The following is a 27,517-nucleotide window of genomic DNA, read 5'->3' as shown; positions in this document are numbered from 1 at the left end:
CTCCAGAAGCCTTTTTCACAAGAAAGAGCAGCAGACTGAAGAAGCTCGGGGACCCATCGAGGACCTACTGAAGAGTGCCACTCTCCAACATGGTCTGGAATTCGGCTTGAGGGACCTTCTCCTTTACTGATCTCATCGCAAAGGAGCTCATAAGCACTGGATTCTTGGTCAGTGGAGGGAGAGATAAAATGAACAGGCCGCGATACCCTGAACAAAACACTGCGACTTCGACCCGGGCTGCATCCACCTGAACCAGCAGCTCTGTAGGCATCCCCCCCCCCTGATGGACAAGCATGGGGATCACCTACCCTAGTATTTGAGGCTTCGGCCACCACTTCTCTATTGTTTTCCAGCCGCCCGTTGAGATACTACCACTAGAGAGGTATTGGATCCTTTGACTGGCCAGACAGTATTGCATTGGACCCCTCTCTCTAGTCACGGCTTATTTTTTCTTTGCCTACACTTACACGGAATAGTCTGGCCTATTCTTTACATATTCTCGTCTTTCCTCATACATCTGACAACAATGAGATACTTAACACTTCTTCACCAAGGGGTTAATTACTGCACTGCAATTTGTTCAGTGTACTTTCCTCTTGGTAAGGGTAGAAGAGACTCTTTAGCTGTGGTAAGCAGCTCTTCTAGGAGAAGGACACTCCAAAATTAAACCATTGTCCTCTAGTCTTGGGTAGTGCCATAGCCTCTGTACCATGGTCTTCCACTGTCTTGGGTTAGAGTTCTCTTGCTTGAGGGTACACTCGGGCACACTATTCTATCTTATTTTTTTTCCTTCCTCTTGTTTTTTTTTAAATGGTGTGTTGGGCAGGCTTAATAGAAGGGCCATGGATGCCTGGTGGTTTATCAAGAGGTTGTCTTTTCCTTTTTCTGATTTTTTCTTCTCAAAACCATCCTTACTGTCCTCCCTTCAGTTGAAGTGGCTATCCTGGAGGGTATTTAGCCTTGCATGGTGTATCGGCTCCTCCATGTTGACCAGTTTTTCCGACTTTTTACTATAGTCTATGGATATCATCAATCACTTTTATTATTATTCTGTACATATTGTTTTTGTTTTAATTCTTGTTAATCTAGTTTTTAAGTATGATGTCTCTTTTTTATTTCTATTAATTCTTATGCTGTCTGGAGACATTGAGCGAAATCCGGGACCAGTACGTCCTAGATTTCGTCAATGTCGTCTTCTGTATTGCAATATTCGTGGTCTTCATGCAAATATCCGAGACCTTACAGTTGCGTCCAGACAGTATGATATTCTTTTGTGTTCAGAAACTTTTGTTTCTAATATGAGGCACTCATCTGAGCTCCTTATAACTGGTTTTAAGAAGCCAATAATGCTGAAACGTGATTCCATTCCTAGGGCCAGGGGAATGGTGGTGTATATTAGGACCGAGTACCCTGCTTCTCATAAGTCCTGCAATCAATGTGGATGTCATGAGATTCAGGTAATAAAAGTTTGTGGCAGGCATAACAACTTTTATTTGTGTTCAATCTACCGGAATCCAGACATGGATGATTCTATCTTCGATTGTCTTCTTACCATTATGGCTAAGATAAAAGAAGATGATAGAAAGGCTTCGTTTGTCTTTGTTGGTGATTTTAATGCTCACCATAGGGAGTGGTTAAGTTCTATCTCTCCTACCGATCGCCATGGCTTAAGAGCTTTAGACTTTGCCTCGGAATCAGGCTGTGAGCAAATCATAAATGAAGCTACTCACAGGTCTGGTAATTGCTTGGACCTCGTATACACTGACTCCCCTGGCGTTATAACTAGTAAGGTTGGTTCTCCAGTCGGGACTTCTGATCATGCCTTGATTTCATTATTAGTGAAGACTGAGCAGCCTGTCCCTGATATATCATCTTCTTGTAAAATTTATATGAAATCCCAAGCAGACTGGAATGGGATTTTGCATGATCTTTTGTGCTTGAATTGGTCACAATTATATAATAGTGATCCTGTTGTCCCTTTGAATGAGAATCTAGTCAACATAATTGATAGGCGTATCCCTTCTCGTGTGCTAAGGTACCGAATGAAGGACAAACCGTGGTTCAATGATGATTGTAGACGTGCTTATCTGGAGAAGCAGGAGGCCTATCACCTTTGGAAGGGTAACAGATCAGATTTGACCTGGAACAACTATACTCAGCTTCGAGCTTTTGCTCAGAGAGTTTATGCCTCAACTGAAAAGGAGTACAATTTAATCATAAAAGAAACCCTCTCTGGTACAACTCAGGAACATAAATGGTGGTCTACCCTTAAATCTGCACTCTTTGGTGTAGATGCAACAGTTCCTCCTTTACTTAAACCAGATGGCTCAGTCACTCACTGTCCAAAGGAAAAGGCAACCCTTTTGGCTGATGTTTTTGACAGTAAACAGAGTAATGAAAAACTTGAACTCCCTCATTCCTGTTTTCCTGAGGCTAAACTAACTAGTTTAGCTTTTCGATCTCGTGAGATTAAAGATCTATTGATGGACCTTGATGCTTATGGAGGTGTAGACCCTAATGGTATTTTTCCTTTGTTTTTTATAAAGACAGCAGATTTCTTAGCTCCAAAGTTATCTGTTATTTTACGCAAGTTAGCAAGAAGAGGAGCTTTTAGCACTTGTTGGAGATTGATTGATTGATTGATTGATTTAAAGTTTTCAGGCATCCTGACATCTGAGGTCATTGACGCCGGTAACATTTAATTTATGTATACAAAAATAAAAGATAAAATAAAATAAAAAATAAAAGAGTATTCAATTAAAATCATAAAAGTTGAATGTAATAAAAGTTAAATATTTTTCAGAAGACCTGCTTCTGAAATAAATCTAAAAATGCCACTTGCATGGTAGGACACATCATTTCCAAGAATCTTGGCAAGGATGAACCTGCCACCCTCACCTCGAGCCTCAAACAAATATCTATTCCGCAAGTTGTTATAATTGGGGCATTCGGTCAGCAAATGCCTTACTGTTAGAGGTACTAAGCAGTCATCACAATACGGTTGGTGTTGGCCCTTCAGCAGAAACTCGTGTGTCAACCGAGTGTGACCAATACGGAGACGACAAAGAGACGTCTCCCATTTTCGGGGCATCATATTATACCTCCAAGGAGATATGTCATTTGTTATCTCTCGCATTTTATTGCCATCTTGACTATCCCATTGCTGTTGCCATTTATTGCAAACCAAGTTCTTGATGACAGGTAAGAAATCATTACAGGCAATGGGATACCTTCTTGGCAGCAACTCGGATGCAGCCTCCTTAGCCAGTGAATCTGCCTTCTCATTCCCAGACACACCTACATGTGCTGGAACCCAACAAAATTGAACTGTTATACCTCTCCGTCCAATAATGAGAAGCCATTCTAAAATCTTTAAAACTAGAGGGTTATTAGAATTAAAAACTTCCATAGCTTGAAGGACACTCCTTGCATCACTAAAAATTGTAAAATTACCCTCCTTCTCCAATGCTATTTTCTCAATAGCGGTTAATATGCCATACAGTTCGGCAGTAAATATGGAAGCGGTCAGAGGAAGTGCACCTCTACAATTAAAACCATTACTATGTACTCCAAATCCAACGCCAGCATCAGATTTGGAGCCATCAGTATAGATAAAAGTTGATCCTCTATGTTCTTTAACATGTTCATTAAAAAGAGACCTGGCTTCGAGGTCTGACATATTCTTCTTATCTCCAATAAAATATTTACAAAAAGATATCTCTGGTAACTTCCATGGAGGCGTTGATGATACCTTGAATGGAAGTACCTTATTTCTAATTATATCCAGACTATTTAATAATCGTTTCACCCGAAAGCCATAGGGTTGAGGAGATTTTGGGTGCAACTCAAAGTATGATGCGTGTCTTACAAGGCTTGCAGTCTGAAAGGCTAGAGAGTTAGGGAGTCTTTGCAATCTAAACCAATACCGAAGAATGGAAGACATTCGGTAAAGGTCTAGAGGTAACTCTCCAGCATCAACAAGGAGACTTGGGATAGGCGAGGTTTTAAAAGCTCCAGTAGACAATCTAATACCTGCATGATGTATCGAGTCTAATATTTTTAACCGGCTTGAGGTGGCTGAAGAATATACCTCACAACCATAACTAATTTTGGAAAAAATCAAGGCCTTGTATAATTTTAAAATAGTACTGCGGTCTGCCCCCCATGATGTATGGGATAATACTTTTAAGATATTCAGAGCTTCAACACATTTAGCTTTTAATGCTTTTAAGTGAGAAACCCATGTAAGCCTACAATCAAATATCAAACCTAAAAATTTAGCTTCTCTTGCACATGGTATCCGTTGACTTTTAATGTATATATCCGGGTCTGGATGTACTCCCCGGATACGACAAAAATGGACAATGGTAGTTTTACTTGTCGAGAACTTAAATCCATTCATGTCAGCCCACTGGATAATTTTATCAATAGAGAGTTGGATTTTTCTCTCAACCATTGCCATTTTAGTGCCAGCAAATGATATTGAGAGATCATCCACAAATAATGTTGAGAGAACATCCTGGGGAATGGCTGAGGATATCCCATTAATTGCTAGTGCAAAAAGGGTTACACTCAGCACACTACCCTGAGGAACTCCTTCTTCCTGGCACTTACTCTCTGATAGAGTTTCCCCCACTCTCACTTGAAAAACTCTACGTGAAAGAAATGCCTGAATAAATAGTGGCAGCTCTCCTCTCAATCCCAATTCATGAATGGTTTTAAGAATACCATATCTCCATGTGGTATCATATGCCTTTTCAAGGTCAAAAAATACTGTAACATGGTGCTGTTTGGAAGCAAAGGCTTCACAAATAGAAGACTCTAGTCGTATCAACACATCAGTCGTTGAGTGCATTTTTCGGAATCCACATTGAATCGGTGATAAAATACCTTTCTTTTCAAGGTACCACACCAGCCTTGCATTGACCATCTTCTCCATGATTTTACATAAACAAGATGTCAATGCAATTGGACGATAGTTTGCTGCTAAAAACTTGTCTTTACCGGGTTTTAAAAAGGCTAAAATAATGGCTAGTTCCCAAACACTTGGGTAACTATGATCATGCCATATTCTATTAATAATACTTAAAATAAATAGCTTTGTATTAAAATGTACATGTTTAATCATTGCATATGGAATTCCATCGGGTCCAGGGGCTGTATCATTGCAATGAGCAAGTGCGGAATCAAATTCTCTTTCAGTGAAAGGAGAATTATACGACTCTTCCCTTCTTGTTGCAAAATTTAAAATTTTCTTTTCTTCAGTGCTCCTATACTGGTGACCAGGGGCTCCTTCACACTTGCTGGATACATTTGAAAAATGATTAGCCAGGGCATTGCTAACATCATTTGCTTCGGTTACATACTGGCCATTCACCTTCAACACTGGTGGTGGGTTGGGGGTGAATTTGCCAGCTATCTTTTTTACTTTCCTCCACACAGCAGATGGTGGTGTCCTACTGTTAATGGAGGAAACAAAAGACATCCATGACTGGCGCCTTGCTTCTTTCATGGCACGACGGAACTGTGCTCTACATTTCTTGTACATAATTAAATTCTCATCAGTTCTGCGTCTACGCAATCGTGTTAGAGATCTTCTTGTGGCTCTGTGGAGGGCAGTTAGTTCTGAAGACCACCACGGGACGGGTCGTCGTTTGAATAACCCTGTTGTTTTGGGAATTGAATTGACTCCAGCTGTATGGAGAGTTCCATTCAGTAAGTCTATGGCATCATCGATATTTTCAACTTGTCCTGCATCCCCCTCAATTTCGCTTAGTTCACGAAATTTATCCCAGTCCGCCTTGTCAAGATTCCATCGTGGCGATCCCTGTAAAGGTGGACCATTGTTGGTGTTTATAATGATTGGTGCGTGATCACTAGTATGCCAATCATCTAATGTTCTCCAATCAAAGTCGAGAAGGCAATTAGAGCTTACGATTGATAGGTCAATACATGACAAGGTACCTGTCTGGACATGAAAGTGTGTGGGCTCTCCTGTATTAAGGAGTCCCACATCTTCATTTTCCACAATTGATGTTATGATATTTCCCCTCGTGTTTGCTAAAACATCACCCCACAAAGGGTGTCTACCATTCAAATCTCCAAGTAAAAGGAAAGGTTGAGGGAGTTGTTGAATAACCTCCACTAAGTTGTCATACAAAATGTTATCATTTGGAGGCAAGTACAGAGAACAAATTGTATATTTTCGCCCTATGTCGATCTGTACAACCACTGCCTGCAGAGGTGTACGAATAGACAGAGAAACTTGGGGAACATCTCGACGAACGTATATGAGACTTCCGCCATGGCTCCCCACTTGGTGATCATATGGTGTCCTATAACTAATGTATTCGCGAGGGCAAGGGGTATTATGATCAAGTTTGCTCTCCTGTAGACAAATAATTATGGGGGAATGCTCATGAATAAGGAGCTTAAGTTCTTCATATTTGGCCCTTAAACCCTGACAATTCCATTGCAAAATGGAGGAAAAAACTATGGTTTATAATTTGGTAGACCCCTTGGATGGAGTCTTCCCATTAGCAGTGTTTGATCTAACACTATTTTTTGGTGGTTTTATTAAAGAGGGTCTTGATAGATTGGGTTTAGAATTTATGATTTTCTTTTTGTCTTTTTGATCTGATTGTTGAGGAGGTTGGTGGACCTCCACTTGAATTTCCGATTTATTTAAATTGACTTCCAGATCAGAAATATCAACTGACAAATCATCATACTTATTTGACGTCGTAATTTTGATATTTCTTATGGAGGGGGGCGAGAGAGATGGAGGTCTCTCTCTTTTCCGATTAGTAGGTTTTGAGCTACCAGGTTTTTGCACCTTCCCCAATACAGGTGCACCTGGTAACTTGGTGTCAGGTGGCATCTCCATCAAATCAGGCAAGGACATGGCCTGGGAGAGGTTAGTACTATTGCTGGTAATGGGGGACGAAGGCTGTACAGAAATGGGCAATGACCCATTTTTAATACGCTGTGGCAAAGCCTCAGAAGGCGATATGATTACCTTGTCATGCAGTACTTTATTATCAGAGGTTGTATTTCTTTTCTTAGGATTACTGGCAGTGCTAGGTGGGGTTGCTGTCTCCTGTGGTAAATTTACCTTTGATTTTAAGGCCTTTGCATAGCTGGTTGATTTATTCAACAATCTTTTTGCATGTCCCACACTTATGTGTTCTAAACTTGATTTGTTTAGGGCAGCTTCCTCCAACTTATACAGTTCGCATCTCCTATCAGTTGATTTATGATTCAAATTGCAATTTGAACAACTGGCCTCAAGTGTACATTCTCCATGATAAGTTTTGGAGCAAATACCACACAATTTTCCATTTTTACAAACTTTGGATGGGTGTCCAAATTTAAAACAATTAAAACATTGCAGGGGCTTTTGTTTGAAAGGCCGAACTTTAATCCTTTCATTTTCAATAAAAATATGGAAAGGTACATCAGCATCCTGGAAAGTGAGTATAATCATTGAAGTTCCAGGAATCTTATGCACTTTCCATACATTTAATGGACACATAGAAAGTATCTCCTCCTCTGTAAATTCGTATAGGTCCTTATTAAAGACCACTCCCCTTCCATAACTAAAATTAAGATGAGGTTTCATTTCCAATGTAATTTCATCACTGCCTGTCTGTAAGTTAGACAGTATTGCAGACTGAGTCGAAGATTTGGCATGGATGAGATAACTGTTCTTCCCAAAACGAGATATATCTCCAGGTGCTATGGTTCCTACTTTTTTTTGGATAAACTTACATATCTTAAAATAATTCCCTATTATCCCTTTAGGTTCAGCTAAGAGCCACATTGGTGGTTTGGGTTTTCTCTGTGAAGGCATGGGTACATTTCTATCTTTTTCAAACCAATCAGCAGGTTTGTACACATCCAATTCCTTTGGGACCTTATCACAAAGAGCTCCCATGATGTTCAATTCGTTAATTTTGATACTACTAATATTACTTATGGCATTAAACGCCTCATCGTGACTTTCAAAAGATATCCAAGAGTCCCATTTTTCATCTCCAAGTCTCATCCTTATTTCCTTTATCAATCCATAGCACTCAAATGCTCTATATATATCATCATAATTTGTCTCTAATGGGATTTGGGAAACATGAAGGAATCGTAGTTTCCCTGTGTTACCCAAATTGCTAGATTTTTTAACATCAGTAGAGTGGTCCTTTTTAGTTCGAAGGTCGTCAACAGAGTTTTCCTTAATTACAGTAGCAGAAGTCGTCAACAGTGCCGGGGGGGAGTCAGCAAATCCAGGGGATGGGGAGTCAGTATTTGAAGGGTCCATATTTAAGGATGGGATTTTCAGGTTTTTTGTTGTTTTGTTGGGGTACCTGCTTGAGAATTATAAGAAAGTATCATACGTTGGAAAGGAAATTTGCATTCTCCACTATCGGCACAATGAGAGTATATTTCCCCGATGGTCCACTCCATACCCTACCCGAAGGATAGCATCAAAACAGATATAGAGGCACAGGTGTAAGCTAAACCCGCCTGTTAGGACTGAGACCAAAGTAATATGGAATCATCCTCCCCATATCTGTAATGATGGGCTTCCGGCCAAAAGCCAAGAGTCCCACCTCAAGGATTGGATCCCCCTGGATTCCGATGACCCAATCCTTGAGAGTAGTTCCGCCAAAAAGGTCCAAACCATCTTTGGGATGGCTGAGATCATCCAATACTCTCATATATAGCTTTGAATGCGAATACCTCCCAACCGTGATCCCTTCTCCCATTCATCTAAGCAGGCAGTAATAACGAATGTGGAAATATCCACGCCATTTAAATAAAATAGAAAAAAAAAAAAAAAATAAATAAATAAATAAATGAACAAATACAATAAATAAATATATATATATATGCATACATCTACATATATATATAACTAAGAAAAATAATAATCATAGAGATAGGACAGCAAGATGAAAGAAAGTTGATAAAATTAAGAGAAGGTCGAAGTAATATTAAGCAGAAGAAAAAGATGAAAGAGAGAAATTTAGATTCGAACTGGGGGAGCAATTTCCCGAAGTTCGAGAGCCCTCTTGCCCGTCACCAAGATTCAGCACGGGAATGAAATGCCGCGCTGAAGCTCAATGACTTCATCAAGGCATTCTCTCATTAAGAGGGCACTTGTTGGAGAATTGGTAATGTTACTCCTCTATGTAAATGTGTTTGTGGTAGCTCAAGTCCCACTGATTACCGCCCAATTTCCATAACTCCCATATTATCTAAAGTTTTTGAACGTCTTCTGGCAAAACGTCTTAATAGGTTTGCTGAAGGTAATCACCTATTCCCTAGTTTGCAATTTGGTTTTCGGAAAGGCCTTGGAGTATGTGATGCCCTTCTTACAATCTCCAATGCTGTACAGAAATCCCTTGATTGTGGTCGGGAAGTTCGTATGATTGGCCTTGATTTTAGTGCTGCCTTTGACCGTGTTAATCATGAGGCCCTTGTTTTCAAACTGAAACAGTTGGGAGTGGATGGGTCGTTTCTTAGCATTATTATTGATTTTTTAAGTAGTAGATCTCAAAGAGTTTTTGTTGATGGGCACCATAGTGAGTATAGGAATGTGATATCCGGTGTTCCACAGGGTAGTGTTCTTGGCCCATTACTTTTCATACTATATACACATGACATGTGGTTTGGCCTAGAAAATAAGCTTGTTGCATATGCAGATGATGCTACTCTCTTTGCATCAATTCCATCCCCTGAATGTAGATCTGGGGTTGCTGAATCCCTTAATAGAGATTTAGCTAAAATTAGTGCATGGTGCAAATTATGGGGTATGAAGTTGAATCCTAACAAAACTCAAAGTATGATTGTAAGTAGGTCAAGGACGGTGGCTCCTCAACATCCGGATCTCAGTATTGATAATGTTTCTTTAAATTTGTATGACTCTTTCAAAATTTTAGGCGTGATTCTTGACAGCAAATTTACTTTTGAGAAACATATAAGGTCTGTGTCTTCTTCAATTGCACAAAAAATTGGCTTATTGAGAAAGTCTTTTAAGATATTCGGTGATCAATCTATTCTGAAGAAGTGTTTTAATTCTTTTATCCTACCTTGTTTTGAGTATTGTTCTCTTGTCTGGTCTTCAGCTGCTGATTCTCATCTTAATTTGTTGGACAGAAACTTACGGTCTATTAAATTTCTTATTCCTGATCTAGATATTAATCTCTGGCACCGTCGATCAATAAGTTCATTATGCATGTTGCATAAGATTTTTCATAACTCTGACCATCCTTTACATTCAGCTCTCCCTGGACAATTCTATCCTGTTCGTAATACTAGGCAGGCAGTTAATTCTAATAGCCAGGCCTTCTCCATCATAAGACTCAATACTACGCAGTACTCTAGAAGTTTTATTCCAGCTGTTACCAAGTTGTGGAATGATCTTCCTAATCGGGTTGTTGAATCAGTAGAACTTCAAAAGTTCAAAGTTGGAGCAAATGCTTTTTTGTTGACCAGGCGGACATGAGTCTTTTTATAGTTTATATATGACATATTTGTTGTTGACGTTGTTAATAGTTTATATATGATATATCTCTTTTGACATTACCTTTTTTAGAATGATTTATTGTTAATTTGTTCTCTTCAGTTATTTATTTCCCTATTTCCTTTCCTCACTGGGCTATTTTTCCCTATTGGAGCCCCTGGGCTTATAACATCTTGCTTTTCCAATTAGGGTTGTAGTTTGGATAGTAATAATAATAATAATAATAATAATAATTGGTGGTTTTGGTGCCTTTCCTGTCCTTAGCAAGAAGTGGATTCTTAGTCACCATCTTGTCTTGACGGTTTGGTTTGGTTTAGCAGGGTTTCGGAGGAGCTGGCGGTCTGTAGGGCCGAGATCTCAAGGCCCTATGGAGGAGGGAGTCTTGGTTAGACTTCCACCACCTCTCCATAGCCTGTCGATATCATTAGTCTCGAAAAGCGAGAAACCCTCCAGATAGTTCCGAAGCCTAGCGATCTCGACATTGTGGACCTTCTGATGGAATCTCTCGGCCACCGCACCCCTGCGTCCCAAGACGGCATTGGCCCACAAGTTCACCACCTGGTGGGCCAGAAACTCAATAGTGTGGGTTTCTGAGAGAAGGAAGGTCTCCATTGCCTTCCTGGTACTTTCCTTTGAAAATTCCTAGGTCCATACCAGGATTCCCACGGATCCCAACCAAAGATCCAGCCACGAAGTAGCCTGCATGGCGTACTTCGCGACCTTTTCTAGGTTTAAGATCTAAGAGGTTGAGAACGCAACCTGACAAGAAGAAAGCCTCTCTAGGGAGATGCCCTTCGTTAGCTCCTCAAGGGAGTGGTGGATAGATAGTGTCTGGTGGACACCCAAAGGTGGGAGGAATTTGGAGAGATCATCAAGTTGGGAGGAAACCTTACACTGAGCACTCCTCAACCCCAAGGAGCAGGGCAGAGCTGCACTGGACTTCGGAGGTCTCTGAATGCCCAAGACACGGTCCAGGACCATGTCCTTGCCTTCATGAGGGGACATCGCCGGGTCTGACAACCCATTTTTGGCCCTCATGCAAGACAGAACCTGCCAAATGGCATGTTCTGACACTCTCTGGTTGCTGTCTGATGTTGGGCTGGCAACGTTATCATCATCATCCACCGCCGAGATCTTGTCTCAGGGTGGGTTGGTTAATATCTAGTTGGTTGGCTGCGTTTCTGACCCCCTCTGCAGGTCTCTGAATCCTGGAAGAGGACTTTGGAGCTGTTTTGGAATCTTTTGTCTCCCTCTTAGAAGGAAAAAAGGTTTCCATAACTGTAAGTCTAGATGGAATGACCTTCTCGACCTTGGAGGAGAGAGGACTAGGAACCTCTACAGGTTCCGCAGCTGGAACGGAGCCCTCTCTAAGAGCTTCTTCTGTCAGAGAATGACTCTTCCCTGCGAGAGCCTCCCTGGAGGGAAGGTGAGGAAGCGATAGGTAGAGAAGATGGTCTAACAGGAACAACCTCTATCCTTGAAGCTCTAACCGGATTCAGCTTGACTCTGACGGTAAATCGTTAGGTACCCAGGGGAGATGCAGCCATAGTTCGTTGCCTTGAGTCTGATGAAATGGTAGAATCCACCAGGGAAACCTCAGGGGCTTCTGCAGGATGAGAAGGTAGGATACTAGGCCCAAAGGCCTGAGTTACAGTCCTGACCAAGGCGCTGAACCACGACCGTTTCTTGATGGATGCTCTGTCCGCAAGCTCCCCTGAAGGGAATAAGGGCTAAGGATCTTTCCAAGGAGTCTTCATCCCAGACGAGGAAGACTTCGGCAGAGTTGCCGTTGGTTCCTTCCTTGGTGCCGGCAGTTTCGGAATCCTGAAAACCTGTGACTTGCCCTCTTCCTCATTCACGGCGGTGTTACCGTCATGCATTTGCGGGGAAGGAAATGGGGCGACGGTGAACAATTGGAGGGCACCTTACCCTTCCTCGAAGAAAGAACCATGGTTCTTGGCAGAGAAGACTTGGCAAGAGTCTTACCCTTGTGGGGGTTCTGCTACTAAGAGGTCGACGTTGGCTGGCATCCTCACTTGGCTGAGGGTGGCTACTCACCTTTATAGTCATGTGCTGGCAGTTGATGACTGTTGAGGCATTGGCGAACGCTGAAGAATCGCCAGATGCTGGTGCTTTGGAGAGCCTGGCGATCGCTGCCGCACTGCCGAACGCTGGTGTGCCGTTGATGATTGCTGATCAGCAGGCGAGCGTTGAAGCGTTGTTGAGCACTGAAACGCAATCGTAGAGTCAACTGCAACTGTACGACGAGAGGACGGGTGGTGAGCCAACGAACGATGAGGTGCCGATTAAGGAACTGTCGGGAAACCACGCGATTGACATGAGGGCGATCAGGCTTACGTGCAGATGAGAAAACGCTCTGATTAAAAGACAGCAAAACTTGATCTGCGGTACAGAGAGTCGGCGATTTACGTCCTCGTAACCTAAATGCTCATCTCACTCCAACCTCTCATTTATAAGAGCCCGGGGTGGGTCGACGTCGTCAAGGTAGGCTGTTGATGGAGTGTCTCTTGCTGACGCTCTATAGAAAGACTTCCCTAGGCTTCTCTTGCTAAGGCGCGGAAGCTCTTGCCGAGGACTTGAGAATAGTGAACAAGTCCTTCGGCTCCCTGCGCGGAGGCAGGAATTCCTCCAGAAAGGAAGGCTTTGCGGCTGACTCTTTCCTGAGGGGACAGTGGTCCTCTATGGAGGAAGAAATTAAGTCAGGCTGAGATGGAGAACGGGACTCTTGATGGAACCACCTTTATCAGCAAGAGGCGAAAAGAGTCTGTCAAGATGATCACCCTGTCCTCCCTAGGGGGAAACGACCTAATCCCCTTGCACTACCCCTTTGGTTTTAACCAGTGTTACATGTACATGTGAGGGGCTCCCAGGCTTCTATACGACTCTTTCCTCTTGATTCCTCTTCCGGGGGAAGAGAAGACTCTCCTAGGGAGAAGGTCCTGCCAGGGACGAACCTTTGGAACTCCTCCTAGGGTCGGAAGGAGGAGAGGCACCAGGAAGGAGAAAAGCCATCAGTGGAATCTTAGGCGTGGCACCCACGGATTGTGAACGGGGTAGGGCCCCAGTGACAGCCTTTCGTACTACATTAAACAGTGAGCTCAACAAAGGGGATCCCTAACACCTGTGGAGCTGGGAGGAGGATCCATAGGGTGACCAGATGCCCTAGGTCTGGGAACCTGAAAAGAAGGGTGGTTAGTCACCTTACCTGCAGGTAACTATGGCACCTGTCTAACCGAAGGAGGTTTTGCTAGGTGTTGCTCCATTGAAGTGGTGCTCTTTTTCCGTTGTCCACCCTGAACCTAATGAAACTTGGATGTGAATCGTCACCCCATTGCTCATGCGAGGCGAGCTGATCTGGAGGGAGATGATCCCTAAGAGACAGGCGCTTATAAGGCTGCGAGGTGATCAGGGCAGTGGGTCTCTGGGATCGATGCAATGGTAACCAGCAAGGAGGTGAAGTGACGAGATTGCAAGAGCCGCCTTGGCAAACGCATGTAAGGTGACTTGCAAACTCTCGGGAATTGCTGGCGCTTAATGGGAGAGCGTCAGGGAGGTGGAGTGCTAAAGCCTTGTGCGCTCTTTCAGCCGAGTGAGGCTCAAGCGACTGGCGAGAATGGTGTTCAACTCTCCTAGAGTGAGGGTTTCTCCATGGAGAGAAACAATCACTTGTCACCTGATGGCGAGGTGACGATTGCTTGTCCAAAGAAGAGTGACGAGGAGCGGGCGAGACCCACTTAGCTAAGGCATAGTGAACAGTTGGTGAACCATACACAGCTGCAGGGTGACGAGCTGCTGACGAGTCAGGTGGAGCACAGAGGATCAACGTAACTAGAGCCCATAAGATCAATGTAATGAGAGCCCAAAGGCTCTGCGTGATGAGAGCCCAGTGGATCAACGTAACAAGAGCCCAAAGGCTCAGCGTGATGAGAGCTTGAAGGCTCAGGATCATGAGAGCCTGAAGGCTTGGGGTCACGAGTCTGAAGGCTTAAAGCAACATGAGCCTGAAGCCTAGGGGTCACGAGAGCCTGAAGGCTTGGAGTCACGAGAGCCTTGGGACTCAGCGTGAAGAGAGCCTGAAGACTCAGGGAGTCGGTCCAAGGGGTCGATCAGGCATCTCCTTATCGCAAGTGGGGGAGTACGCCCAGCGAGACGAGGAGTTAAAAACTCTGGCACCCGACGAACCCCCAAAAAGGGAAACTTCTAGCAGGTTCCTACGAAGAAGGATGCTGCTCTGACAATGTCGGCGACGTCAGCCACAGCAGGGGATCAAAAGTCCGAACAACAGGCTGCGCACAACGGGGAGGGATCCACCTCTGAGGAAGTCAGAGTCCATTTCCTCTCGGCATCCAACTGGAGTTGGTACAGAAGCTCCTTCGATGGAAGACCAGCTACACCCAACAACAGCCACATCTGCAAAAGAACAGAAAAAGAGCTGACGCTCCCGGGGGGAAGGGGCGCAATCTTTTCGCCAGGGGAAATGGTACCGTCCCTCGATGCTCAAGGTTGACCTGGGGTTAATAAGGCTGGGCCGCTACTCGGCCGTTTCCAAGAGAACACCGGTCGAGGAGCAGCTTCGAGAAGAGATAGTTGGGCCAAAAAAGAAGTCAGATTTCTCCAACTTTGAGGAAGACCCCGAAGAAGAAGAATCTCACTTGGACTTCTTTTTTCTATAACCAAACCTCTCCCACTGGGAGGCAGAGAACTCCAGACACTCGGGACAAGTGTTGTCCAGGTTACAACGCTGGTCTCGGCAAGACGGACACAGTTAGGGGGGTCAGTCTCAGGAGCGGACATAAAGGTACCGCAGGAGCGTTCCTCGAGTCCAGGACAAGTGTGCAAAAGGCCAGTCAGAAGTAGTAACACACACTTAAAAGAGAAAAAAAATTAAAGATTTAATTGTAAATAATCAGTTATAATGAAAATAAATTCAGTTTAAGGCAGGAGAGACGGCAATGTTCACACACACTACCCAAGCCAAAGGCAAAGTGGGTGCTCAGCCAAGGTGTACGAGTGAGCGGGTTAGCTGGCTAACCCACATCCCTCCCGCTAACTAGCGGTTGGCATAGTTATCCCTCACTAAAATCTAACGGGTCGTCTTTCAGCTACGACGAAAATAATATCTCATAAAAATAGTGATAGTTTGTATACCGTGATGCAACAATAACATTTTTAAAATTTGCGATTTGATCCTACATAAATACAAACCTTTGCCTTTAACAAGAGGTTTCTCCTTTTGAGGAAGAAAGTTCCAATGACCAAAATGGTTGGTGTAAAATCCTGGGAAGTTGAGACACTCGTCTATAGAGGTACTGTACAAGAGTGCAGACTTCCATCCACATTTACCTACCTATAAAGCATTTAGGTGATAGATTCAGCAGATAAGCAATGGAGGAACCTATATTTTACTGGGATATACTGTCAGAACGTAAAGCCAATATAGTGATGGGTTTACATTTACATCCACTCTCCCCTTGTCAGGAGGATGGAAACAACTTCTACTTCAACAAAATACTGTAGTGCTTGGTGTGGTAGCTTACATGCATCTGTGTCCACTTCAGCTACATAACGGATTGACCGTTGCATCCCAAGGGAGGGGAAGAAGAGAAAAAAGGCCATACATTCTCACTTTTATCATAGTCTGATTCCAAAACCATTATTTTACATTATGCTTCTTGTATTAATTATTTTAATAACAATTATGACGATGATGATGATAATCTTAATTTCAATGCATCTTGCCAGAGAGCCTAGAGGTCTGGGACAGGGGAGCAGTATAGCGGGAGCCTAAGTTCAGGGCTGTCGTGAACAGGTCCACAGTCAGAACCCGACAAAGTGAGGACTTTGTTGGCTACTAGAGGATCCAAAGACTATTCGGGACCCACTATCTGAGTTGCTCTGCTCAGATTGTTGGCAAGGGAGGTAAGTACGTTACACTACCTGCTCAGCAACTGTGACAGGGAAAGTGTGTTGATATACTTGTGGGTAGATTCCCTTACATAATGAGTTGTGAAGGTTGACTGGTATTTCCAGACTCCTACCTTTAACACTCGCCCTACTAACAAGTTTTTCTTGAAGGCTAGCGTAGCTCCCACTCCCCTGACTTCATGAACACGAGCCTGGGTCGCAGCTACTGGTTTATTTTCCAATTGTTCTTGCACTTTGTTGGTTGGAAACTTTATCCCTATACTTTCCTGCACTGATAAACAAGCTCTGAAGCTGTAGTCTGCAGCGTTGTGTGCACTCCAGGTATCGTAGTGTTTTAATACCTCCAGAGGGCAAAGAAATTACCCCCTGAAGTTATTAAATGGAAAAGTTCTCGACATACGGTTGTGCACGGCACGGTTCTAAATCTTAGCTATGAACTCGGAAATGATGGAAAATGAAACCTTCCTCCAACCCTTTGCATGAAGCACAATATGAAACATGACAAATTTTGCAAACTTGTTTTGCCAAGGTCAGGGCCAGAAAAAACTGGATAAGATCTCTGTCAAACACTTTTGCCTCAGGGGTTAATATGGGACCTTCTACAATGATCTGAGGACTTTGGTGATATCCCAAATGGGAGATCTCATCTCTCTTGGAGAGCAGGTCTGTTAGAAGCTCCTCATTAGCTCTAAGCGTACCCATGAAGAGGATAGAGATCCAGGCCAGTTAGCTTAAAATCTCAGCTCACAGCTAAGCAACATCCTTTCACCGCAGACTGAAAAAGTTTCTCTTCGCAGGTAGATAAAGTTTGCTTGGTTGACTTCTGTCAAGAGCGCAGAGATATCCAGACATCTCTTATACAGTTCCTTGCAAAAAGCCTCTCATTTAGAAGAGATGCTGGATAATCTCCATCCATGAAGAGATTGGTATATTACTGAGTTGTGATGTCTGCAAATGTGGTTGGACCACTTGGGGATTTCCTGGGGACCTCTGACAGCAACATCAGGTGGTAAAGGTACCTTTTTGATTGTGGCCATTTGGAGGCAATTAAAGTCATTCTGAGATTTGGAGTAGTCATAACCCTGTTCAATACTCTTCTGATCTGGCAGAACAGCTGAAAAGCATAAGTGCCGGGCCGTCCCATGGATGTTGAAAGGTGCCTAGTGCCGTTGCATGATCAGGTACTGATGAGCAGTTGATCATGTAATGTTGAGCAGTAAAGCGAAACCTTTTTCTTGAGGCTTGTTGCATACAGGTCTATTACTGGGGAACCCCACAAAGTCAGGAGGCTTTTTGCAACTTAAGTTCGAAGAAACCACTCTGTACCCAACACTTGTCTCTGACAAATGAGTTTGTTGGCTAAGACATTCTTGCTGCTTGGAATGAACCTTGCACAATGGTCTACTGCACTGTCTGCTGCCTATAAGTGAGCCTGTTTTGCCAACTCACAGAAGTGCTGAGGAGCAGTACCTAGTTGCTTGTTGATGTATGCCACTATGGTAATGCTGTCGCTCCTCAACACTACTACGTAGCCAAAAAGATATCGAAATGATTGCAGTGCCATGAGTGCTGCCTTCAATTCTAGTAGATTAATGTGCCTTGCCTTCTACTCTTTGGATCAATGTTCAGCTGTGATCTGTCTTCCTTGATGTGCACCTGAAAATATTACAATCTCCGGTGGTGTTCATTTCAGGGGTGTTCCCTCTAAGAGAAAGTCGCTTTTTAACCATCAGCGTAGATCCTCACTTAATTCCTGTGATACAAGGACTAACTGGCAAATCATGATTGGTTGTAAACCAATTATTTTTAGGTACCAATGAAAAAAATTGCTGGTGTAAATATATGTCCCATGTCCATGGATAATGAGACATCAGAACATGGGTTTTTCACTTTATTACGAAAGGTTCGTGAGTACACTGTACATAGCTAACACTCTCAGGCAAGCACCTTGTCTCAGAGAATGCACAAAGGCAACTAACTACCCCTCGCTACCAAAATGCAATCTTGCTACAACAACATGCTGAAGTTAGGTTTTGAAGGAATTCTCATGATTATAGAGTTCACTTACCTTGACGTACAACACATATCTTCATACAAGAATTAGGACATATTTGGGACATGAGCTTATCCATGGATGACAAGGGCCTAGCAGCTGTTGCCAGTGATAAGCTTGAGGATGTGGCTTGCGCAAGTAGGGTGCACGACTCTCCTGAGTCTTGTGACACAGTCTTCAGAAGAGACTGTCGCGTCTAACCTCATACCCATGTATTCTATACTCTACTTGGGCAATAATTATTACATTCCCAGATAATGACAAAAAGAGAGAAGTTCATCTCCCTACATAAGAAGTTGCTGCCATGAGGAAAACAGAATCAGTCAGTTATCTAGCTATCAATGTAGATGAATTCCTTAGGCGTAAGCCCAAGCAGAAACTAGAGTGAACACTGAAGAAGGGTGATCAATAGTCCAAAGCAGAAGACTTTGATACCCCTCTTTTCCGAGGATGAAGCGGAGAAATTTCCTTAAGACAAATGCATTGGTAAGTATGCATCCCTTTCCTAGGCTAGCCTCAACAGTTCAGAGGGTGGCCCCTTTAGGGAATGTAAAACCTTGACATTCCAGGATGGTGGTCTCAATTTAAATGGAGGGCATGTCTGCTCAAACCTTCATATGGGCATAAGAGATATCCTCCGAAGACTTGGCTTAAGGCTGAGCGATAGCCATTAACCTTTGAAATTAAGCTGTTTCTCTTTGCAAAGGTAAAGTAAAAAGTTGGTGATCAATGGTATCGAGGCTCTGAGAGGAGACACTCCTTTTACGACACTAACTACAGATGATAGACCACTGTTGAGGATCTGCAGACGTATCCAGACATCTTTTGTGCAGCATTACGTGAGAAGCCTCTCTCTGAGAGGAGATGCTCGATAACTTCCATGCGTGAAGCTGAAGGGATCTCACTACGCTGTGGAAAATCTGTGAGTGTGGTTGGCATATCAGTTCTGGAAGAGGAGGCAATTCCTTCAGTCTCTCTATCAGCAGAAGTACAAGGTGCCCTGGTCTGGCACTGATGCACCATAAGTTAGCGTTTCTTGTTGAGGCTTGTGGCAAACATGTCTATTGTCGGAGGACCCAACAAAGTCGTGAGCCTTTTCACTGCTTGGGGATGTAATAATCATTCAAATATAACTATCTGACACTGATGACTCAACTTGAATGCTATGATATTCCTTTTGTCAGAAATGAACCAGGCTGAGACTATTACTGCATTGCAGACTGCCCAGTCATGTACCAATATAGCTAACTGGCAAAGATGTCTCATTCTTTGTTGACATATGCCACTTGGTTGCATTGTTGTTCATCAGTGCAACCAAGTGGCCGATTAGCAAGGGCTGAAAGTGTTGAAACACTAGATAGGATACCTTCAACTACAGAATATTGATATAGAGATACTTGTCCTCCTAAAAACACTGCCCTGATGCCAGAAGGTCCATGAGATGGCCCCCATCCTCTCTCTGATCAATCTGTAAAAAGATAATCTGGAGGGGAACACTCTAAGAAAGACCCCTGAGACATTCGTCTCATCTAGCCACCAAAATATAGTAGGTCAGATCTAGTGTCTTGCTCGATCAATACCAGGGCTTGAAGGGAATCTGTGATCTGCAACCAGTATTTTTTTTGACACTATCTTAATGGTCATAGGTGGAGACGACCATGAGAAACAGGTTCCCTAGAGAGATCAAGTGGCCTTGTAGCTGTACAGTAGTTATGCTGTAACTGTGCCTAATGAAGGAAGGGATGAGCCACTTTCCTGAATCAGATTAACCTTTTGGGGTGGATAAATTCTCCTTACTACCGTGTCTCTGTCCATGCCAAGGGATATTATTATTTGCTTGGGTGAAAGCTTGAACTTCTCCCGATTTGTAACAATTCCCAAATCGTGACAAACTTGGGAGGAGCCTGTCCGGTGATGAAAAAGTTGGGAATCTGAATCTGACATTATTAGCCAGTCTCCTATGTACCAGATCAGACTAATTTTGTTGGCATGGGACCATGCCTACACCAACATGAACACCTGAGTGAGTGAAATACCAGTGGGGGCGTGAAAAAACCGAAACAAATTACTTTGAACTGAGACTGCTCCCTAAGACAAAGCGTAGATACTTTTTTGAAAGATTTATGGGGATCTGGAAATGTGTCCATGAAATCGAGTGAAATTACAATGTCCTTCTTCCCCAGGGCATGCCTGACTGTACTGGCCTTTACCTCCCTGAACCGAGTTTGATGGATGAACTCGTTCAAGACTGAGAGGTCTATTACAAGTTTACACTCCTCAGAGGCCTATTTGACCAAAACCAGGCGGCTGGAGAAGCCCAGAGAATTGCCTCTGACTTCTTCTAGAGTTCCCTATAGCAACATATCTGCATTTCCAACTGAAGGGCAAGGTCTTTCTCCCTTCCTTGGTGATAGTAAGACCATGTCGTGTCATAGCTGTAATGAGGGGAGCAGGAGAGCTAGTGAACGGGAAGCAGTATCCGAATCGCAGAGCACATCCACTGCTTTGTCCCATGACATTGCCACCTCATCCCACAGCTGCCAGATTTTCTTTACCAACTTACCATACGGACGATTCAAAATAATAGTTTTTCCACCAAAATTATCATTATTTTCAATTGGAAACATTAAATCTTGAAAAAAATGTTTTCTAATAATCTGAAAATACACAAATGCCAGAACTATCGCATAAAATGTATGATAGTTGGACCTGGTATCATACATCGTACCAGAGGCAGTTTAATCGTACATGTACGATAATTATCCTACGAATGACAGCCCTGCCTCATCCATTTCTTTGTCGGACATCCCACCCTGGAGGTGGCTGAGTGGGGAAATGGCTGTCCCCTCCATTAGCCAAAAAGGATGACCAGAATTGGAAGGCTTTTGAGATAATCACGGTGCGGTTTTGGGGGCACGTCTACTTGTCTCCAGTCCAGGGGCTGGTCTTGAAGCCTGCCTATACAGAGGAGATGGCCTAGTATGGTTATTGGAGGCAGGAGGCTAGGGTCTCCTAAAAGACACTACTGTAAGCAATGGAAAAGCCAATCCTGATTGGGCCTTCTCCATTTATGCGCCGTCAGTTCTATCTGTTCTAGGGGAAACAGAGGACCCTTAAGCAAGAAATTTCCGAGGTTCAGTACCTCCCTGCAGTCTACAAACTCAGAGATGACCGTGTATCGCTTCTTTAAAATCCAGTTGGCCCACTGGTTAGCTGAACCAAGAAATGTTATTTTCATTATAAAATGAATTTTTGAACATACTTACCTGGTACAGTAGTTATATATATAGCTTACGTCCCTGACGTCACGGCAGAAAAATTCAAAACTCGCGCCAATCGCCGATTGGATAGCCAGGTGTGCTACCCATACGCCCCTGGCGAGGTACCCAGAAACCATTCCATCGGTATTCATATCTTCCATGCCTCTAGTCTCTAGAGAGGAGGTGGGGGGGGGGGGATTTTAATTATATATAACCAGGTAAGTATGTTCAAAAATTTATTTTATAATGAAAATAACATTTTTAAACACAAGACTTACCTGGTGGTTATATATATAGCTGATTAACACCTTTGATGGAGGGTTAGAGACAGCCAATACAGTTGGAATTCTGCTTAAGAGTTTTTTAAATACAAAACAAACTTAAGGGTTTGTACCTAATAAGGAAGCTGACCTCAATGATACTCTGCCATTATGTCTGCTTTCCTTATGAGATCCAGCGGTCCTCTCAGGGGGCTGAAGATCCCTGGGAGCTGCCAACCGGTGATCACACCTCTTTGTGACAGAGCCTCCTCTAATACCCATTCCGAGGCGCTCTCAAGGAACAAAAAAAGACCACCTGACAAATCAATGATTGCGGAAGACTGTCGCAATCTCCACAAGACAACCATAAAAACACCAAATAAAAGTTCCAAGAAAAGAAAAGGTATTAGGATTATGGGAAAGTAGTGGTGGATCCTTCTCCCACTACTGTACCCACTGCAACAAACGGTCCCAGAGTATATCGGTCATCATATAGAGTCTGGACATTTCTCAAATAGTGTGATGCGAACACAGATTTGCTTCTCCAGAAGGTTGTGTCCATAATGCTTTGCAACGAACGATTTTGCTTGAATGCCACTGAAGTTGCCACAGCTCTTACTTCGTGAGTCTTTACCTTCAAAAGACTAAAGTCTGTCTCACTGCAGTCAGAATGAGCCTCTTTAATTAGAAGCCTAATAAAGTATGACAGAGCATTCTTGGACATTGGCAAGGAGGGTTTCTTCACCGAGCACCACAGTGCTTCCGACTTGCCTCTTAAAATCTTTGTTCTGTCTAAGTAAAACTTGAGGGCCCTTACTGGACATAAAACTCTCTCTAGCTCATTTCCAACCACGTCCACCAGGTGCGAAATCTGAAAGGCCTTAGGCCAAGGTTAGGAAGGGAGCTCATTCTTAGCGAGAAAACCCAATTGTAATGAGCAGATCGCTTTACCGTCCTGAAAACCCACATTTTTACTGAATGCATGGACCTCACTAACCCTCTTGGCTGTTGCCAGACTAACCAAGAAAAGGGTTTCCATCATGAGGTCCTTCATAGATGTAGAGTGCAGGGGTTCAAACCTGTCACTCATCAGAAATTTTAACACAACATCCAGATTCCAAGCTGGTGAATCCTGGTGCTGTTGCTTTGTTGTCTCAAAGGATTTAATTAGTTCTTGTAGATCCTTATTATTTGAAAGGTCCAGGTTTCTGTGCCTGAACACAGTCGTCAACATACTCCTGTATCCCTTGATAGTTGATGTAGAAAAACTTTGTTTCTTTCTCAGGAATAAAAGGAAATCAGCAATCTGAGCTACAGAGGTACTGGAAGCAGAAACAGAGTTGACCCTGCACCATTCCCTGAAAACTTCCCACTTGGATTGATAGACTCTGATGGTTGAAGACCTCCTAGCTCTTGCAATCGCCCTAGCTGCCTCCTTCGAAAAGCTTCTAGCTCTTTTGAGTCTTTCGTTAGTCTGAAGGCAGTTAGTCGAAGACTTTGGAGATTTTGATGGTGTCTTACCAAGTGGGGCTGTTTGAGTAAATCTACTCGCAAAGGGATTCTTCTGGGTGTGTCCACCATCCATTCCAGTACCTCTATGAACCATTCTCTTGAGGGCCAGAGGGGGCTATCAAGGTCATTCTGGTCCCTTTGCTTGTCAAAAACTTTTGAAGTACTTTGAACAGGATCTTGAAAGGAGGAAAAGCGTACACATCTAGATTTGACCAATCTAGCAGGAACGCGTCTGTGTGTACTGCCTCGAGATCTGGCACTGGGGAGCAATATGTCTCTAGTCTCTTGGTCTTTGCAGTTGAGAACAGATCTATATAAGGGCAACCCCAAAGTTTCCAAAGACTCTTGCACACCTCTAGGTGTAGAGTCCACTCCGTGGATAGGACTTGACCTTTCCTGCTGAGACCGTCTGCCAAATCATTCTTTTCCCCTTGAATGAACCTTGTAAGTAAAATCACCTGTCTTTCCTTTGCCCAGATGAGCAGCTCTCTTGCCGTCTTGCAAAGGAAAATAGTGTGTGTTCCTCCTTGTTTGGCAATGTAGGCCAATGCCGTGGTGTTGTCTGCATTGACTTGTATCACCTTGTTCCGTACTGACCCTTCGAAGCTCTTCAGGGCCAAAAGAACTGCTAGCAGCTCCTTTTGATTTATGTGAAAAGACTTCTGAATCTCCGTCCCACCCCCGATGTCTCAAGTTTGCCCAGTGTTGCTCCCAACCCCGAGTCCGAGGCGTCGGAACACAACACAAGGTCTGGGCTCTTCAGTTCTAATGAGCAACCTTCCTGAAATTTGATCGGGTCGTTCCACCACTGAAGGCAGTGTCTCATTGACTCCGTGATCGGAAAACACACCTTCTCCTTGTTCCGACAAGAGTTGAGGTGAAATTGGAGTGGTCGAAGGTTCAGCCTTCCCAGAGAGACGAACTGTTCTAAAGAGGAGAGAGTCCCCAAGAGACTCATCCACCTCCTCGCAGAACACCTCCGCTCTCCTGGAAACACACGTATTTTCTGAAGTGCTTGCTCCGTCCTTAAGAGAGACGGAAAAGTCCGAAAAACTTGACTCCAAATCATCACTCCTAAATATATAATCTCTTGAGATGGTGTCAGTGAAGATTTGTCTTTGTTGACCAGAAGACCCAATTCTTCCGTCAACTTCAAAGTTGTCTGAAGATCCTTTAGGCAGCGATCTTAAAAGCGAGCTCTTAAAAGCCAATCGTCCAGGTACAGGGAGGCTCTGATGCCCCTTGAGTGGAGCATCGTTGCTACATTGAGCATAAGTCTTGTAAAGACCTGTGGGGCGGTGTTGAGGCCGAAACACAGGGCTCGAAACTGAAAGACCTCTCCTTGGAAAATGAATCTCAGAAAGTGCTTGAACTTCAGATGAATCAGGATATGGAAATAAGCATCCTGGAGGTCCAGTGATACCATCCAGTCACCTTCCCTTACCACTACAAGCACTGACTTCATCGTCTCCATTGAGAACTTTGTTTTCTGGATAAAGTTGAGAGCACTTACGTCCAGAACTGGACGCCATCTCCCCGAGTTCTTGGGAACCAGGAAAAGGCGGTTGTAAAAGCCTGGTGACTGCCAGTCCTGAACTTTCTCTACAGCTCCCTTCTCCAACATGAGAGACACTTGTAGCTGTAATGTTTGCCTCTTTAATTCCTCTCTGTACCTGGGAGAGAGATCCACAGGAGTTAACCTTAGAGGGGGTTGTTTTATAAGAGGGATCCTGTAGCCCTTCCTTAGAAGCTGGACTGGCCAAATATCTGCACCCCTCTTCTCCCATGCCTTCCAGAAGATGTTTAGTCTGGCTCCTACTGCCTGAAGGCGAAAGAAGTCAGACTCTGCTTCGCCCTATTCTTGCTCCTCTTTTCTTAGTTCCCCTTCCATCTGATCTAAAGTTACCTCTAACGGAAGGCTTTCCTCGAAAGGGCTGAGAAAACTTTGGAAAAGGAGCAACTTCTTTAGGTTTGCGGCTAATGAAAGATGATGGCAACACTTTCCTTGCCGTCTTCGCAACCAGGTCTTGAGTGACCTTCTGCGTCAACAAGGAAGAAATCTCCTCAAGAAGATCTTGTGGGAACAGAGATGACGACAATGGAGCATACAACAATTCAGATTTCTGAAAAGATGAAACCCCCACAGGAGGAAATGAATACAATTGAGCTCTCTTTTTGAGAATGCCTGCAGTAAAAATAGCTGCTAACTCATTTGCCCCATCCCGCAACGCCTTATACATGCAGGACATGACGTGGATTAGGTCTGAAGAGTCCCCTTCCTTGAATGTAGACACCTTTTTGCCCAAGGCCCCCAGAGTCCAATCAAGGAAGTTAAATACCTCGAAGGTCCTGAAGACACCTTTGAGCAAATGGTCAATTCAGAGGTACACTAAAAAACCTTAGTCTTCCTAATGGTCGATCTACGGGGAGTGTCTACCAGGCTTGAGAAGTCTCCCTGAGCAGAGGCAGGAACTCCCAAGCCAAGAACCTCTCCCGTATCGTACCAAATACTAGACCTAGAAGCCAACCTAGTAGGGGGAAATGCGAAGGCCGCTTTCCCTTGCTCCTTCTTGACACCCATCCAGTCTCCCATTAATTTAAGTGCTCTTTTTGATGAACGAGAGAGCACCATTTTAGTGAACAGAGACTTCCTCTTAGGCTTCCCTAGAGTAAACTCCGATGGAGGCGATCGTGGGGCCACGGGAATAAAAGACTCTGGGAACTCAAGATGAAAAATTTTCATAAGTTTCTTTAAGTCTACCGAATGACTAAAAGATTTAGAGTCCTCATCTTCGGATAACTCCTCAAAGGTTCGGAAGGTGAAAGAGGAACACCAGCTTCTTCCTCCGATAAAAAGTCCTGCCGCTCCTCGGAACGCTCGCAATCCACGCGATCAGAGTTAAGAAGCGTTGTATTATGATCAATGTCATGTCTGGATGTTTTCGGTTCAACATCGCATACAAGAGGCCGCTCAATGTTACTTACTAGAGCACGTTCACGCCCCGAAGAACGTTCAATGGAAGAACGCTCGACGTCACGCCCGGGAGGACGCTCGCAGTCTACTGAACGCTCGATGGGAGGACACTTGCGCTCCGATGAACGCTCGATGTGAGGACGCCTGGCGTCACGCTCTGGAGGACGCTCGCGTTCAGCTGAATGCTCGATGGGAGGACGCTTGTGCTCTGATGAACGCTCTATGTGAGAACGCTTGACGTCACGCCCTGGAGGACGCCTGACATCACGCTCTACGTCACGTCGTGGAGGACGTTCGCGTTCTGTTGAACGCTCGATGGGAGGATGCTCAAGAGCACGCCTTGCTGATCGCTTGAAAACGCTTTCAGCAGGACGATCACTATCACTGCTAAGCGCATGAACAGCACTTCGATTGGGAGTACGCTCGACTTCCTGAAACCAGAGCGATCAACTTCACGTGTAGAACGTTTAACTTTCCGTTCATCTTTGTGCGTCGCCGCACGCTCGACGCGTTCAGAAACTTGATCAACAAGCGTTCTCCGACTCTCCGCCTTGCGCCGTTTAGTGTTAAGAGAGGAGGATTCTTTATTATGGTAGCCTTTCATGAATGATGAAAGCTTCTGCTGCATTTCTTACAACATCTTAAAATTAGAGTCTTGCGAAATTCTAATCGCAAGCTCGTCCTCTCCACCGCTCACAGACCGCTTAGAGGGAACAGCGGGGGAGATCCAATCTGAAGGAGGCGAAGGAGCATGAAGCGATGTCATGCCTATTTCGGATAATTGCTCAACAGCAGGACTATCTTCTAAAGCCCTAGCAGAACGCTTGGAAGGCGAGCTTCCCTCAGATGAAAAGCGTTCAGGGCTGCTTTCCTTGTCGTCTTTCCAATGACTACAGCCTGCTTGCGATGTCCTGGAAGAACGTTGGTCAAATTTCCTCTTAAGAGGTCTAGAAGTTTGACTCCAACCTCTTTTAGGAAAATCATCCTCCG

The 27,517-nt window shown here is 43.9% G+C and overlaps 2 protein-coding genes across 25 annotated transcripts in view; both read right to left on the bottom strand.

The window, feature by feature from the left end:
• The window catches only part of RhoGAPp190 (Rho GTPase-activating protein 190), a 709,768-nt gene that overhangs the window by 676,100 nt on the left and 6,151 nt on the right, over nt 1–27,517 (bottom strand). The gene's annotated exons all lie outside the window — the stretch shown is intronic.
• LOC137614770 (zinc finger CCCH domain-containing protein 13-like) overlaps nt 26,311–27,517 on the bottom strand; it is a 1,223-nt gene continuing 16 nt past the window's right edge. The window contains exons 1-2 of the mRNA XM_068344466.1: nt 27,225–27,517; nt 26,311–26,958 (exon numbers count right to left, since the gene is read on the bottom strand). The exon at nt 27,225–27,517 is cut by the window's right edge and continues 16 nt beyond it. Of these exons, the coding sequence (XP_068200567.1) occupies nt 26,311–26,958; nt 27,225–27,517 (941 nt within the window). The remainder of the gene's footprint in view (nt 26,959–27,224) is intronic.

Source organism: Palaemon carinicauda, chromosome 1 (genome assembly GCF_036898095.1).
Source record: "Palaemon carinicauda isolate YSFRI2023 chromosome 1, ASM3689809v2, whole genome shotgun sequence".
Classification (NCBI taxonomy): domain Eukaryota; kingdom Metazoa; phylum Arthropoda; class Malacostraca; order Decapoda; family Palaemonidae; genus Palaemon; species Palaemon carinicauda.
The sequence above is the reverse complement of the archived record's forward strand: the minus strand, read 5'-3'. Positions and strand labels throughout refer to the sequence as shown.